Here is a 12,739-nt window from a genome sequence, read left to right on the forward strand (position 1 = left end):
AAAAAAAAAAAAGGTTTGCCGAAGGGAGATGACTCGGGAAGATGACTAGTCTGCCACCTGCTGGGCTTGGAGAGCTGGTGGCTGCTGGTTGGGCAGTCCTCAGGAAAGCCAAGAACGTCGGTCCTCAGGAAAGCCGCAATGGAGGCTTTCCTTCAAAGGAGCAGGGTTGGAGGAAGGGGTGGGATTTATTGGGAGGGGAGGGCAACCGGAGATGCCAAGGGAACACCATTGTATGTTGGAAGCATGTAATTTGCTTTTTTACATGAGACTGCCTCGAGTCTTAAGAGATTTGGACCTTTAAATAGTGTTGAGATTATGAAAGTCCATGGGGACTTTTGAAGCTGGACTAAATTGATTTTTTAAAGATTTATTCATTTATGTATACGAACACTGTTTGTATGTATACCTGCGTGACAGAAGAGAACATCAGACAGAAGAGGACACCAGCTCTCATTATAGATGGTTGTGAGTTCTCAGCTGCGGCTCCAGCTGCCTGTGGCCAAGCCTTCTTTCACTCAACCAACATGAATTTTTACAGTTTCAAGCCATAAACTCGGTTAAACTCATATAAGTTGCTTGATCATTATGAATGTCATAGCAATAGAAAAGTAGCCTTGTCAGGTAGCAAGTGCTCTTAACCACTGAGGTTTCTCTCTAGCTCCTTTTTTTTTTGTTCTTGGGTTTTTTTGTTTGTTTGTTTGTTTGTTTTTGTTTTTTGAGACAGAGTTTCTCTGTGTGGCATTGGCTGTCCTAGACTAGCAACCAGGCTGGCCTCAAACTCACAGAGATCCACCTGCCTCTGCCGGAGTGCTGGGATTAAAGGTGTGCACCACCACACCTGGGCTCTAGCTCCTATCTTTTTTTTTTTTGAGACAGGGTCTCTCTGTGTAGCCTTGGTTGTCCTGGACTCACTTTGTAGACCAGGCTGGCCTCGAACTCACAGTGATCCACCTGCCTCTGCCTCCCGAGTGCTGGGACTAAAGGCGTGCGCCACCACGCCCGGCTCTCTAGCTCCTATCTTTAATTATGTGTGTGTGTGTGTGTGTGCGTGCGTGTGTGTGTGTGTGTGTGTGTGCGCGCGCGCGAGCACGCGTTTGCAATGGGTATGTATATGTGTACTGGCTTTTTGTTTTGTTTTGTTTTTAGAGACAGGGTTTCTCTGTGTAGCCTTGGCTGTCCTGGACTCGCTTTGTAGACCAGGCTGGCCTCGAACTCAGAGATCTGCCTGCCTCTGTCTCCCGAGTGTTGGGATTAAAGGCGTGCGCCACCACGCCCAGGCTACTGGCTATTTTTATGTCAACTTGACGCAAGCTAGAATCACAGAGAGAAGGGGGCCTCAACTGAGAAAATGTCTCCATGAGACTGGTCTGTAAGCAAGCCTGTGGGCAGTTTCCTAATTAGTGACTCACGGGGGAGAGCCCAGCCCACTGTGTTTGGGGCCATACCTGGGCTATTAAGAAAACAGACTAGGGTTGGAGAGATGGCTCAGTGGTTAAGAGCACCACCTGCTCTTCCAGAGGTCCTGATCCTGAGTTCAATTCCCAGCAACCACATGGTGGCTCACAACCATCTATAATGTGATCTGATGCCCTTTTCAGCAGATAAAGCACTCATATACAATAAATAAAATAAATAAATCTTTAAAAAAAAAAAAAAAGAAAACAGACTAAGCAAATCTACCATGGGGAGCAAGCCAGTAAGCAGCACCCTCCATGGCCGCTGCATCAGTTCCTGCCTCCAGGTTCCTGCCATGTTCGAGTTCCTGCCTTGGATTCCCTCAATGGATTGTGATTCAGGATGTGCAAGCCAAACACTTTTCTCCCCAAGTTGCTTTTTTTTTTTTTTTAAATATTTACTTATTTATTATGTATACAGTGCTCTGCCTACATGTACACCTGCAAGCCAGAAGAAGGCATCAGATCACATTACAGATGGTTGTGAGCCACCATGTGGTGGCTGGGAATTGAACTCAGGACCTTTGGAAGAGCAGTCAGGGCTCTTAACCTCTGAGCCATCTCTCCAGCGCCCCCAATTTGCTTTTACCATGCCGCTTCATCACAGCAATAACAACCCGAACTAGGACAACATGTCGCGTGCAGGTGCCCACCCAAGGCGGAGAATGCCTCGGAGCTGGAGTCGCAGATAGTTGGGAGCCACCTAATATGGGTTCTGAGCCATCTCTACAGCTACCTCCACGACCAATTGGAACCAGGGATGGGCTGGCTGCCTTCCTAGGTTTGAGGCAAGGGGTGGGGGGTGGGGGACATTATATTGGACACTGTGTTGGTACCTGGATGGTTTACAAGAAGCGCCTTTAATCCCAGCACTCGGGAGGCAGAGGCAGGCGGATCGCTGTGAATTCGAGGCCAGCCTGGTCTACAAAGGGAGTCCAGGACAGCCAAGGCTACCCAGAGAAACCCTGTCTCGAAAAACCAAAAAAACAAAACAAAACAAGAACAGTCTGGTGGCCGGTTAGACTAGGCAGTGCCTGCTGAGTTTATCGCGCCAGCAAGGCCCAGCTCTCCAAGGGCCAAGTTCTGCTTAAATGTAAATCTCCCCTGAACAGAGCCAAGTTTGGGCTGGAGCAAAAGGCAGGGGACTGTGCCAGTCCATCACTTCAGCTCCTGCTGTCACTCAGGAGTCGCTGGGCGGCCTTAGCCAATCAGGGCTTCCCCTCTCACTGCTCAATCAAAAGCGCCCTAGGGCGGCGGGAGGCGGGCTCCCTCCGGCCGCCATGCTGTGGCTAGAGCTCCGCGGCTGAGGGAGGCCTCCAGGCGCGTGTGCTGCGCTGCGCCGCGGCCGCCGCTGCCGAGCCTGTGAGGAGCGCGGGCGAGCTCGGGAGCCGCGACATGGTGAGCGCGGGGCCGCTGTCCGCAGACGCGGGGGAAGCGGCAGCTATGATGACCCGCCGCGCTTGGCGGCGACCAGCCTGGGCTGCGGCCGCGCAGCTCCGCCCCCCGGCCGCGTCTGCGCAGAGCGCCCCAGAGCAGGCCCCGCCCCCCGTGCCGCTGACGTCACGGCCACAAAGCGGTTTTTGTTGTACCGGGAGGCAGGTTGTTAACCCCAAAGGTCCTGTAGGCTCCCTGAGCTGTCTTCGCGTTTTGGTGGAGAGTCCTCTTTGAGTTGATTCTGTGGAAGTTGTAAACTCTATAATTTTTTTTTTGTTTACGCATGCCTAGGTTGTTGGATATTTGTGAAGACCGCGTACTCATTAAGTTTCATTTGCTCTTAAAAAAACCAAAACTGACCATATTGTAGGTTTGGTTTTGGTCTTTTTGTAACGTTTTGTAGATAGATTTGCTTACAAATATTCGTACACTATCACGATTATTAAAATTTTTGTAAAGATAAAGTTAGTGGGGTTTTTGATTGTTTCTTTGTTTGTTTCTTTGTTTTTTGGTTTTTCGAGACAGAGTCTCTCTGTGTAGCCTTGGCTGTCCTGGACTCGCTTTGTAGACCAGGCTGGCCTCGAACTCACAGCCTCCTGCCTCTGCCTCCCGAATGCTGGGATTAAAGGCGTGTGCCACCACGCCTGGCTAAATTAGTGTTAATTTGTGTGCTATTTATTTAGAATTGTGTTGAATATTGATTTTTCCCCTTACATATAAACTTTAGGGCAACTTTCTGCTGTTACACAAGATGTTAGGATTCTTGCTGGGATTGTGTTTGGAATTTATAGTTTAAATTGAGGGAAGCAACATCTTAATGTGCTTTTTATCAGGACCATTGCATATTGAATATCTCAATTTTTTTGTTTTGTTTTGTTTTTTCGAGACAGTATTTCTCTATGTAGCCTTAACTATCCTGGACTAGCTTTGTAGACCAGGCTAGCCTTGAACTCATAGCAATCCGCCTGCCTCTGCCTCCCGAGGGCTGGGATTAAAGGCCTGCGCCACCACTGCCCCCTCAAAATTTTTTGACTTATTTGAAAAACAGTTTTTTTGAGACTCAGGTTGAGGCCATGGGAAACTTGTATTTCTGTTGGTGAACTGAGACACTGCTTAGTAACAACATTACAGTTACAAAGTAGCAATGAAAATAATTTTATGGTTGAGGCTCACCACAACATGAGGAAGGAACTATGTTTTTTGTTTGTTTGGTTTTTGGAGACAAGGTTTCTCTATAATATAGCCTTGGCTGTCCTGGACTCACTTTGTAGACCAGGCTGGCCTCTAACTCCCAGCCATCCGCCTGCATCTGCCTCCCGAGTGCTGGGATTAAAGGTGTGCGCCACCACTGCCAGGCTGAGGAACTATGTCAGGGTTGCAGCACTAGGAAGGTTGAAACCACTGCTCTGTGTAGTCCTGGCTCTTGTTTTTTTTTTTTTTTTAATTATCTGTATTATCTATAGGCCCAGCTAGCGATCAATCAAGACACTTGTTTTTTTTTTAAAGATTTATTTATTATGTATACAATATGATCAGATCACATTATAGATGGTTGTGAGCCACCATGTGGTTGCTGGGAACTGAACTCAGGACCTCTGGAAGAGGAGGTCCATGCTCTTAACCGCTGAGCCATCTCTCCAGCCCAAGACACTTGTTATATTTTAAAATAGCCTTAGTTAACGTGGGGCAGGGCAGATATCAATCCTCTAAACTACTTCCCATAGTGGGGCAGGCATGGGATCCCTGCCTCAATCCTGTGCCACCTGCTTCTAATAATTTCTATCAAGCTACCTCCCATCCATAATCCCAAATACGTGCTAGTGTTCTTCATCTGGATTCTCCATCCACGCTGCAGGCCATGTGCTTCTCCTCCAGCTAACCATGGCTGCCTTCCGCTCTTCACTTTAGGTCTTTCTCCTTCTCCTGGTGGTGGCCCTTCTTCTTCCCAGAATTCCTCTCTCTCTAAGCCCTACCTATTTATTAAGCAAATGGTGGGTCAGACAGCAAGCAGTAATTAGCATCAAAATACAGCAGATTATCCCCCAACACCTGGCTGTTCAGGCCCTTGGTGTGTCGGTCATGCTGGTTGAATTCACAGAGATCTGTTGTCTCTGCCTCCCAGGTGCTAGTATTAAAGACCTGTGCCACCATGCCCTGCTTGGTTCTTTTTGTGAAAATGAAATGTATCTTTATTACACTTATTATATGTTTTCTTTGTGTCCCCTTTGATTTGTGGTCTATATACTCTGAAATTGCTAACCATTTAGTTATACTGGATTTCTTGTATTAATCTTTTATTCCAAAAGTTTGTTTTAGTAGCTTATTAGTTCCTTGGGTTCTTTTTGTTTTGTTTTTGTTTTTTCGAGACAGGGTTTTTCCTCTGTGTATCCTTGGCTGTCCTAGACTCGCTTTGTAGACCAGGCTGGCCTCAAACTCACAGCGGATCTTCCTGCTTCTGCCTTCCAAGTGCTGGGATTAAAAGTGTGCGCCACCACCGCCCAGCTAAATGAATAAATCTTAAAACAAAACAAAACAAAAAACAAGCCTTGGGGGGAAAGATCAGAGGGTTTGCTATGAGACTGTGTCTCCTAGTGATGTGAGAAGTTACACTCATAAAGTCTACCCCACATGAGCTGAACCAACAACACAACAGCAATGGACAAGGACAAGCCAAAGCCTTAGCCCTCCACAAAGGGCTGCCGGAAACTGAGGCAGGCTGGGAGTGGGAGAGCTGTGCTCTCAGCCCTGAAAACACACAAGGGCTACTACCGAGCGGGCTGTATTTGGGCATATATGTAGTATATATAACAACGTAGTGCAATACTGTAGTGCAATAACAACGAATGAGAGGCCATGAATTTGAAGGAGGACAGAGGGGGATATGGAAGAAGATTTGGAGGGGAGAAAGATAAGGGAGAAATGTTTAATTCTATCATAATCTCAAAACTAAAAAATTTTAATGTACAGTACATGTCTCACCAAGCAGAAAATTCCAAGACCAACAAGACCCCACGGAACTAGCCTGGATGTGGTGGCGCACGCCTTTAATCCCAGCACTCAGAAGGCAGAGGCAGGTGGATCGCTGTGAGTTTGAGGCCAGCCTGGTCTACAAAGCAAGTACAGGTTGGCCAGAGCTACACAGAGAAATCCTGTCTCAAAAAACAAAACAAAACAAAAAATAATAAACAAAAAGATTTATTTATTTATTATTACATATACAGTGCTCTGCCTGCGTGTACACCTGCAGGCCAGAAGAGGGCGCCAGATCACTTTATAGATGGTTATGAGCCACCATGTGGTTGCTGGGAATTAAACTTAGGACCTCTGGATGAACAGTCAATGCTCTTAACCTCTGAGCCATCTCTCCAGCCCAAGACTTGTATTTTTAAAAATCTCAATGGCTCCCTTGTTCCTGTTCTTTTGCTAGTTGTGTCATCTTCATCTAGCCTTCATGCGTTTCCTAGCCCCCGTGAGCTTGGTGTGGTGTGGCTCAAGCTGACTGGTTTAACCCAAGGCCAGTCAACAATGGCTGTACTCCGTCTGCCTGCCTGTGCCCCGTCTGCCAGCCTGTGCCCTGTCTGCCTGGCTGTGCCCAGTCTGCCTGGCTGTGCCCCGTCTGCCTGGCTGTACCGGGTCTGCCTGCCTGTGCCCTTGTGGGCTCTGGTAGCCACACCACTTCCGCTGTCTCTCCCTTAGTCATGCCTAGCTTCTGTGACTCTGGCTAGGTGAGCAATTTCCAGTTGTGGCATGCTTTCACACTGGAAACAAAAGGCCACAGCTCACTTGTGGGGCTATCATTTCATACCCATGGGACCAACTTAGTTTTCTTTTCTGCTTTTCATTTGTGCTATCTTGTCATTTTTGCGTTCTTGAACATTCTTAAGGCTTTACAGCCTTCCAGAAGCTCACTAGCTTAGCATCTGGCTCTCTGTCCGCTTCAGGAGCTCCAGCTCCACAGTCTTGCCTCATTTTCCTTGAGTGGTGTGGGTAGACCATGGCTTCGGCTTTGCCGGTCTCTACGTGGCTTTAATGCCTTACACACCCACTGTAACCCACCTCTAGCTCCATCAGAACTTTTCGTGTCCCTTTGAGCAGCTCTCGAAAGCCCCGCGCCAGTATCAGGGTCCTCCGTGAATTAACTTCCTAACTCTGGTGAACTCAGCGCCCGCGTTGCCTGGTGCGCGGGCATCATAGAGCACCTGTCACTCCCTTTGCTTTCAGTAGCACTTTCCCTGGAGTTTTCCTCGGACTCTTCTCATGGGTTCCAGTGTTTCGGTCCCGGAAAGGGCTCTTTAGCTTCGATCTGACATGTATGCTCTTTCCCCCTAGCTAGCCAACTTTAAGAGGCGTCGGCTGGCCCACATTCTGTCTTTTCTACTTTCTTTTCCACGTCAGAGGCTAATGCAGAGGCTTGCAAACACATGTCCTTCCGGTACTATTCCTCTTCCACGGCATGTTCACTTCGAGCAGCCATCTCCGCCTCAGACACAGGCAAAGCAGTAGCCGGGCAACTTCGAGGGCAGCTCGCTGGCAACCTTGTCCTGCATGCTGCTGTGCAGTATTCGCTCCAGACTGCCAACTCTTCTTTTTTCTTTGTTTTTTTCCAAGACAGGGTTTCTCTGTGTAGCCTTGGCTGTCCTGGACTCACTTTGTAGACCAGGCTGGCCTCGAACTCACATTGATCCGCCTGCCTCTGCCTCCCGAGTGCTAGGATTAAAGGCGCACCCCCCCCTCCCCCCCGGCAGACTGGCAACTTTTCTTAGAGAGTGTATGTACTCAGATGGCAGACCCCGCTCACCACTCATCAGGCAGGCATGCCACTCTGTCACATGGCAGAAGACCACCAGCCTGGGACTCTGCCAGATGTTCTTCAGGGGTTCCATTGTACTCACGGCTGTCACTGCCTGTCCTGCGACACAGTCAAGTCCACCATAGCAAGAGAGTGCACTACCACATAACACGCGGGGAGGGACAGCATGTCAGAGCTCCCTTCCCCGCCTCCCTAGCCTGGAAAGCCTCAGCCGCAGGCCTTGTCACCCGTCACCGAGACCGTGAGGCCAGCTCTCCCACAACCCACCATCTCCTTCAATCCCCTGTGCTGTCGCCAAGCGTGTTATGTGAGACTGCAGGGACATGACACAAACTCTGTTCCTCCCCAGATAGGGAACCAAGGACGGACCAAAGTACCAGTTCCACCAGTGTTTTGTTTTGTTTTGTTTTGTTTGAGACAGGGTCTCTCTGTGTAACCCTGGCTGTCCTGGACTCACTTTGTAGACCAGGCTGGCCTCGAACTCACAGCGATCCGCCTGCCTCTGCCTCCCAAGTGCTGGGATTATAGGCGTGCGCCACCACGCCCGGCTCCACCAGTGTCTTAGTGAGCCTCTTGAGTTTCCTTAGTGGCGTATGGCAGGGGGGTTACCTAGAGGAGTGGGGATGAGTAAAGGTCAGCAGGGTCATGGAAAAGCCCATCCCCACACAGCCGGTGGCCGAAGAAAGCCGCCTCCCCAGAGCACTCTGCAGGGCAGCTGGGCGGGTCTCCTCCTGGCAGTCCTGTTTGCCACAGCTATAAATTTGGGGAGTGGCCCATCAGTCTTGTAGGTTCCTGCTTCCCCAAAGAGGTGACATTTCCCAACTCTCCCGAGCTTCATCCACCGTCAGAAAGAAATGCTTCACGTTGGAGAGAGTGGCTACCTGGCAGCCTATAAATAAATGATTTCATCATTTAAAATTTATTATTATTATTATTATTATTATTATTATTATTATTATTATTTTTTTTTTTTTTTTTTTTTTTTTTTAGGTAGCATTTTTTCTGTGTAGCCTTGGCTGTCCTGGAACTCATTATGTAGACCAGGCTGGCCGTGACTTCACAGAGCTCTGTCTACCTCTGCCTCCTGAGTGCTGGGATTAAAGGCCTGTGCTGCCACAGCCAGTCTCACATACTCACCTGTTTTAACTGTCGTGATAGCACCTGTGACGTGTCCGCTAGAGAAGCTCATTAGACTCATTACCAACTATTTTCTTTCTGAAGGACAATGGAAGTCTAGAAAGTTCCATAGTATCTGCACAAATCATTTATGTTGAGTGATTTATCCTTTATATTCACGCAAACTCTATCAAAATACTAATTTCCTCATGCCATCAAAATTTAAATGTAGGAGGAATTTCTAAAGACAAACGGGTTCTGGCATGCTGGTGTTAAACCTATTCCAGACACCAGGGGGAGGCCTCTAAGACAGGAAGTAGACATGCGCTGTAGAAAGGACAGGGCAGAGCATCCGTGCATCCTGTGCTGAGCCCCGCAGTGAGAGCAGCGCTGCTGCAGTGCTGTTCTCCAATCCCTCAGTGCTTGCGTGCCGACTTCCCTGTCGTGGGAGAGATGTGTGGGTCCCACAGAGCCGAGTGAACCTGTTGTCAATCAAGTATGTGCCATGTTTAGGCCTCAGTGAGCTTTGAGGACGTGGCTGTGCACTTCACCCAGGAGGAGTGGGCTCTGCTGGACCCTTCCCAGAGGAGTCTGTACAGAGACGTGATGCAGGAGACCTGCAGGAACCTCGCTGCCGTAGGTACGGATATCATTCTGCCATCTCTTCATAAATTAGGGAGCAAGTGTCTCTTGGTACCAGTGCTCTTCGAGGATTTAGGCTACTGAAAGGAAGAACGTGGTGAATAAACCAGACATGTTTTCTATAGACAGTGAGGTTAGAAACTGTTTTTTTTTTTCCTTCAGTAATCTCTAATAATTTACCCTTAATTTTCTGGGCCTGCCTTGTAGGAAACAGAAGGGAAGAGGAGAATGTTGAAGACCATTATAAAATTCCTGGGAGAAATCTGAGGTAATTTCTATCAAAAGTTGAAGCAAAGGTACTTGAAGGAATTTTAATGTCCCATGGACATTTAAGGAAACAAAACCAAAAAGCTTTTAAGTTATTTCATTATTACAAAAATTATACCTGGGGCTGGAGAGATGGCTCAGAGGTTAAGAGCACTGCCTGCTCTTCCAGAGGTCCTGAGTTCAACTCCTAGCAACCACATGCTGGCTCACCACCATCTATAATGTGACCTGATGCCCTCTTCTGGCCTGCAGATGTACACACAGGCAGAGCACTGTATAATAATAAGTAAATAAATCTTAAAAAAAAAAAACAAAAAACAAAAATTGTACCTAAATTATGGCTCTAAAAATATGTGTCCTGGAGCTGGGCGTGGTGGCGCACACATTTAATCCCAGCACTTGGGAGGCAGAGGCAGGAGGATCGCTGTGAGTTCAAGGCCAACCTGGTCTATAAAGTGAGTCTAGGACAGCCACAGAGAAACCCTGTCTTGAAAAAAACAAAACAAAACAAACAAAAAAATCTGTGCTGAAATGTAAGGGCACCAATCAGTGTTTGCAGGGTTGCAGGGGGCCTTCCCTTGCAAATGCTCTTAGGAACTTGCATCGGTGAATGCAACTCTTCTGATTATCGCTCTGTGGGAGCCACGCTATAGAGCCATCAACCCATTAAGTTTTATACTGTTCAGAGGCGTCAGAAAGCACACACTTTAGCTGATTTCGGGAGCAGTGTATGACGTAAGTCTAATACGCAGTTAGTAGTAAAGCGTCTGTCGCTAACGTGCTTGTCCTTTCTCAGTTCCGTGTTAGGGACCCCCTGTGGGAGCACAGACGATGGTCGGGGTGAGGAAACCATGGCGTGGCTAGCACATCTCCACCCAAGCGGGACAGCCCTTCCTGGGCTAACACCATGTGACGCCACTCTGTGCAGAAAGGTTTCCATGTGTCACGCATCCTCAGATAGGCATGTCACATCTCACCCTCGTTATAAATCACGTGAACATGAGGCATGTGCGGCCAAGCAACATGATTTGAACTCTCTCGCCAGCTTCCGGAGGTGTGTGGGAGCTCACGCTGGGAATGGGCCTTGTGGATGTGAGGTATGTTTAAAATCTTTCTGTTTTCCAAAGTCGTTAGGAATACATCAGGAGGCTCATGGCGGAAAACCGCCCCATCAACACAAGGAGTGTGGAAAGGCCTCTGTGTATACAACTGGAGGAACACACGCTATGGGGAAATTTCATCAACGTAATATATGTGGTAAAGCCTTGAGTTCTTCCTCTTCCCTTCAGAGGCATGAAATAATTCATACAGAAAGACTCTATGAGTGCACATATTGTGGTAAAGCTTTTAGATATCCCAAGTATCTTCGGCTGCATGAAAGAATTCATACGGGAGAGAAACCTTATGAATGTAAGCAATGTGGTAAAACCTTTAGATTTCCTGGTGCCTTGCCGCTACATGAAAAAATCCATACCGGAGAGAAACCCTATGAGTGTAAACAGTGCGGGAAGGCCTTTAGATTCCCTGGTTCCTTGCCATTACATGAGAAAATCCATACCGGGGAAAAGCCGTATGAATGTTCGCAGTGCGGGAAGGCTTTCCGGCGGCATTACCATCTCCAGTTACATGAGAAAATCCACACCGGGGAGAAGCCCTACGACTGCAAACAGTGCGGGAAGGCCTTCAGGCGGCACAGCCACCTTCAGCGGCACGAGCGGACTCACGCTGCAGAGACCCTACACGTGTAAATAACATGCTAAAGCCTCTACACGGCACAGTTAGCTCCCGTTACATGAAACAGTGCGTACTGGAGGGAAACCTGCTGCCAGTGTGAACAGTGTGAGAATGCCTTGCACTTACACGAAGTCAAGCATATTAGGTGCAAACCCTGAAGTAGACACTGTGGTGAGGCCTTTAGATGTGACCGCTATCTTCAGTTTCATAAAGACATTTATGCCGGAGAAGGGACAGGAAAAGAACGCATCCCGGAAGGAAGTCCTCTGGATGTAAATAGTGTGGCCAAAAGGTCACCCACCACAGACAAGGCATAGCCTGTATGTGAGAAAACCCTATAAATGTAATATCTATCTATCTATCTATATATTTCTCCTTTGTGTACAAGAGATCTTTTCAGTTCTTTCATACTCAATAAATTTCTAAGAATGTAAACAGTGTGGAAAAGGCATCCGTCACCTGTCATGGTTTCATCAACAGTCTTGTGTGGGACTTTTAATTGGGGGAAACATGGAAAAAATGTTTACTTACCTCAGATGAGAACCAAAAAATGGGTCTTTCAAAGCCGAGCTTGCTGAACCAGTTGACTTTCTTGGCGTTACTTACAGGACCATGGACAGCTCACAAGCACACAAGTCGCCAGCCACGCCCCCACCCCACCCCACCACCCGACAGCCTTGGCGTTGTTGACTACAGCCCTGTAGGTCTGCACAGCTTGGAGGGACCTTAGCCAGCCAGAGTCTCCTAGCAATTGATTACTGTTCCATAGCCTGGGAGGTGCTCTGAAGGTTTTAAGCTTCAGCTTTCTGGAATTTAGAAGTTAACTAATTGGCTGGGTGTGTTGGCGCACTTCTTTAATCCCAGCACTCGGGAGGCAGAAGCAGGCATATTGCTGTGAGTCCGAGGCCAGCCTGGTCTACAAAGTGAGTCCAGGACAGCCAAGGCTACACAGAGAAACCCTGTCTCGAAAAACCAAAAACAACAACAACAACAAAAAAGTTAATTTGTTTACTTCCTGAGTCTGATGGGCCATTTGCTACCCTACTAGGAAAGTGAGTAGCACTTTCAATTCAGAGGATACAGCTGGACGGCAATCCCCCTCTTTCTGTGACTCTTACCTTTCTTTTTAATTACTTTTTGAGCCGTGGAGGCGGTGATGTTGATGTCAGAAACTTCACAGGTGGTTATGAGGTTCTGGGGTACACCATCATTGTAAAAGGAGCGTAACCCCAGGATGAACTGCAGATGACAGTAACAGAGGTCCGTGTGCAAAAATGTGGAC

At 47.9% G+C, this 12,739-nt stretch overlaps 1 protein-coding gene across 1 annotated transcript; it reads left to right on the plus strand.

Annotated features, from left to right (window-relative positions):
* Positions 1–2,314: 2,314 nt before the first annotated feature.
* Positions 2,315–11,892, plus strand: LOC311584070 (zinc finger protein 441-like). Its single transcript, XM_084758117.1, has 4 exons — positions 2,315–2,852; positions 9,328–9,454; positions 9,664–9,724; positions 10,520–11,892. Exons 1-4 carry the CDS (start codon positions 2,850–2,852, stop codon positions 11,469–11,471), a joined length of 1,143 nt encoding a protein of 380 aa, XP_084614243.1. The 5' UTR covers positions 2,315–2,849; the 3' UTR covers positions 11,472–11,892.
* The last annotated feature ends 847 nt before the right edge of the window (positions 11,893–12,739 follow it).

The sequence above is a fragment of the Acomys minous genome, assembly GCF_964271855.1.
Source record: "Acomys minous genome assembly, chromosome: 15".
Lineage (NCBI taxonomy): Eukaryota > Metazoa > Chordata > Mammalia > Rodentia > Muridae > Acomys > Acomys minous.

Coding starts and splice junctions, on each gene's coding strand:
- LOC311584070 (XM_084758117.1), top strand. Junction 9,455..9,663: donor CAGGAACCTCGCTGCCGTAG/GTACGGATATCA, acceptor CCTGCCTTGTAG/GAAACAGAAGGGAAGAGGAG. Junction 9,725..10,519: donor ATTCCTGGGAGAAATCTGAG/GTAATTTCTATC, acceptor GTCCTTTCTCAG/TTCCGTGTTAGGGACCCCCT.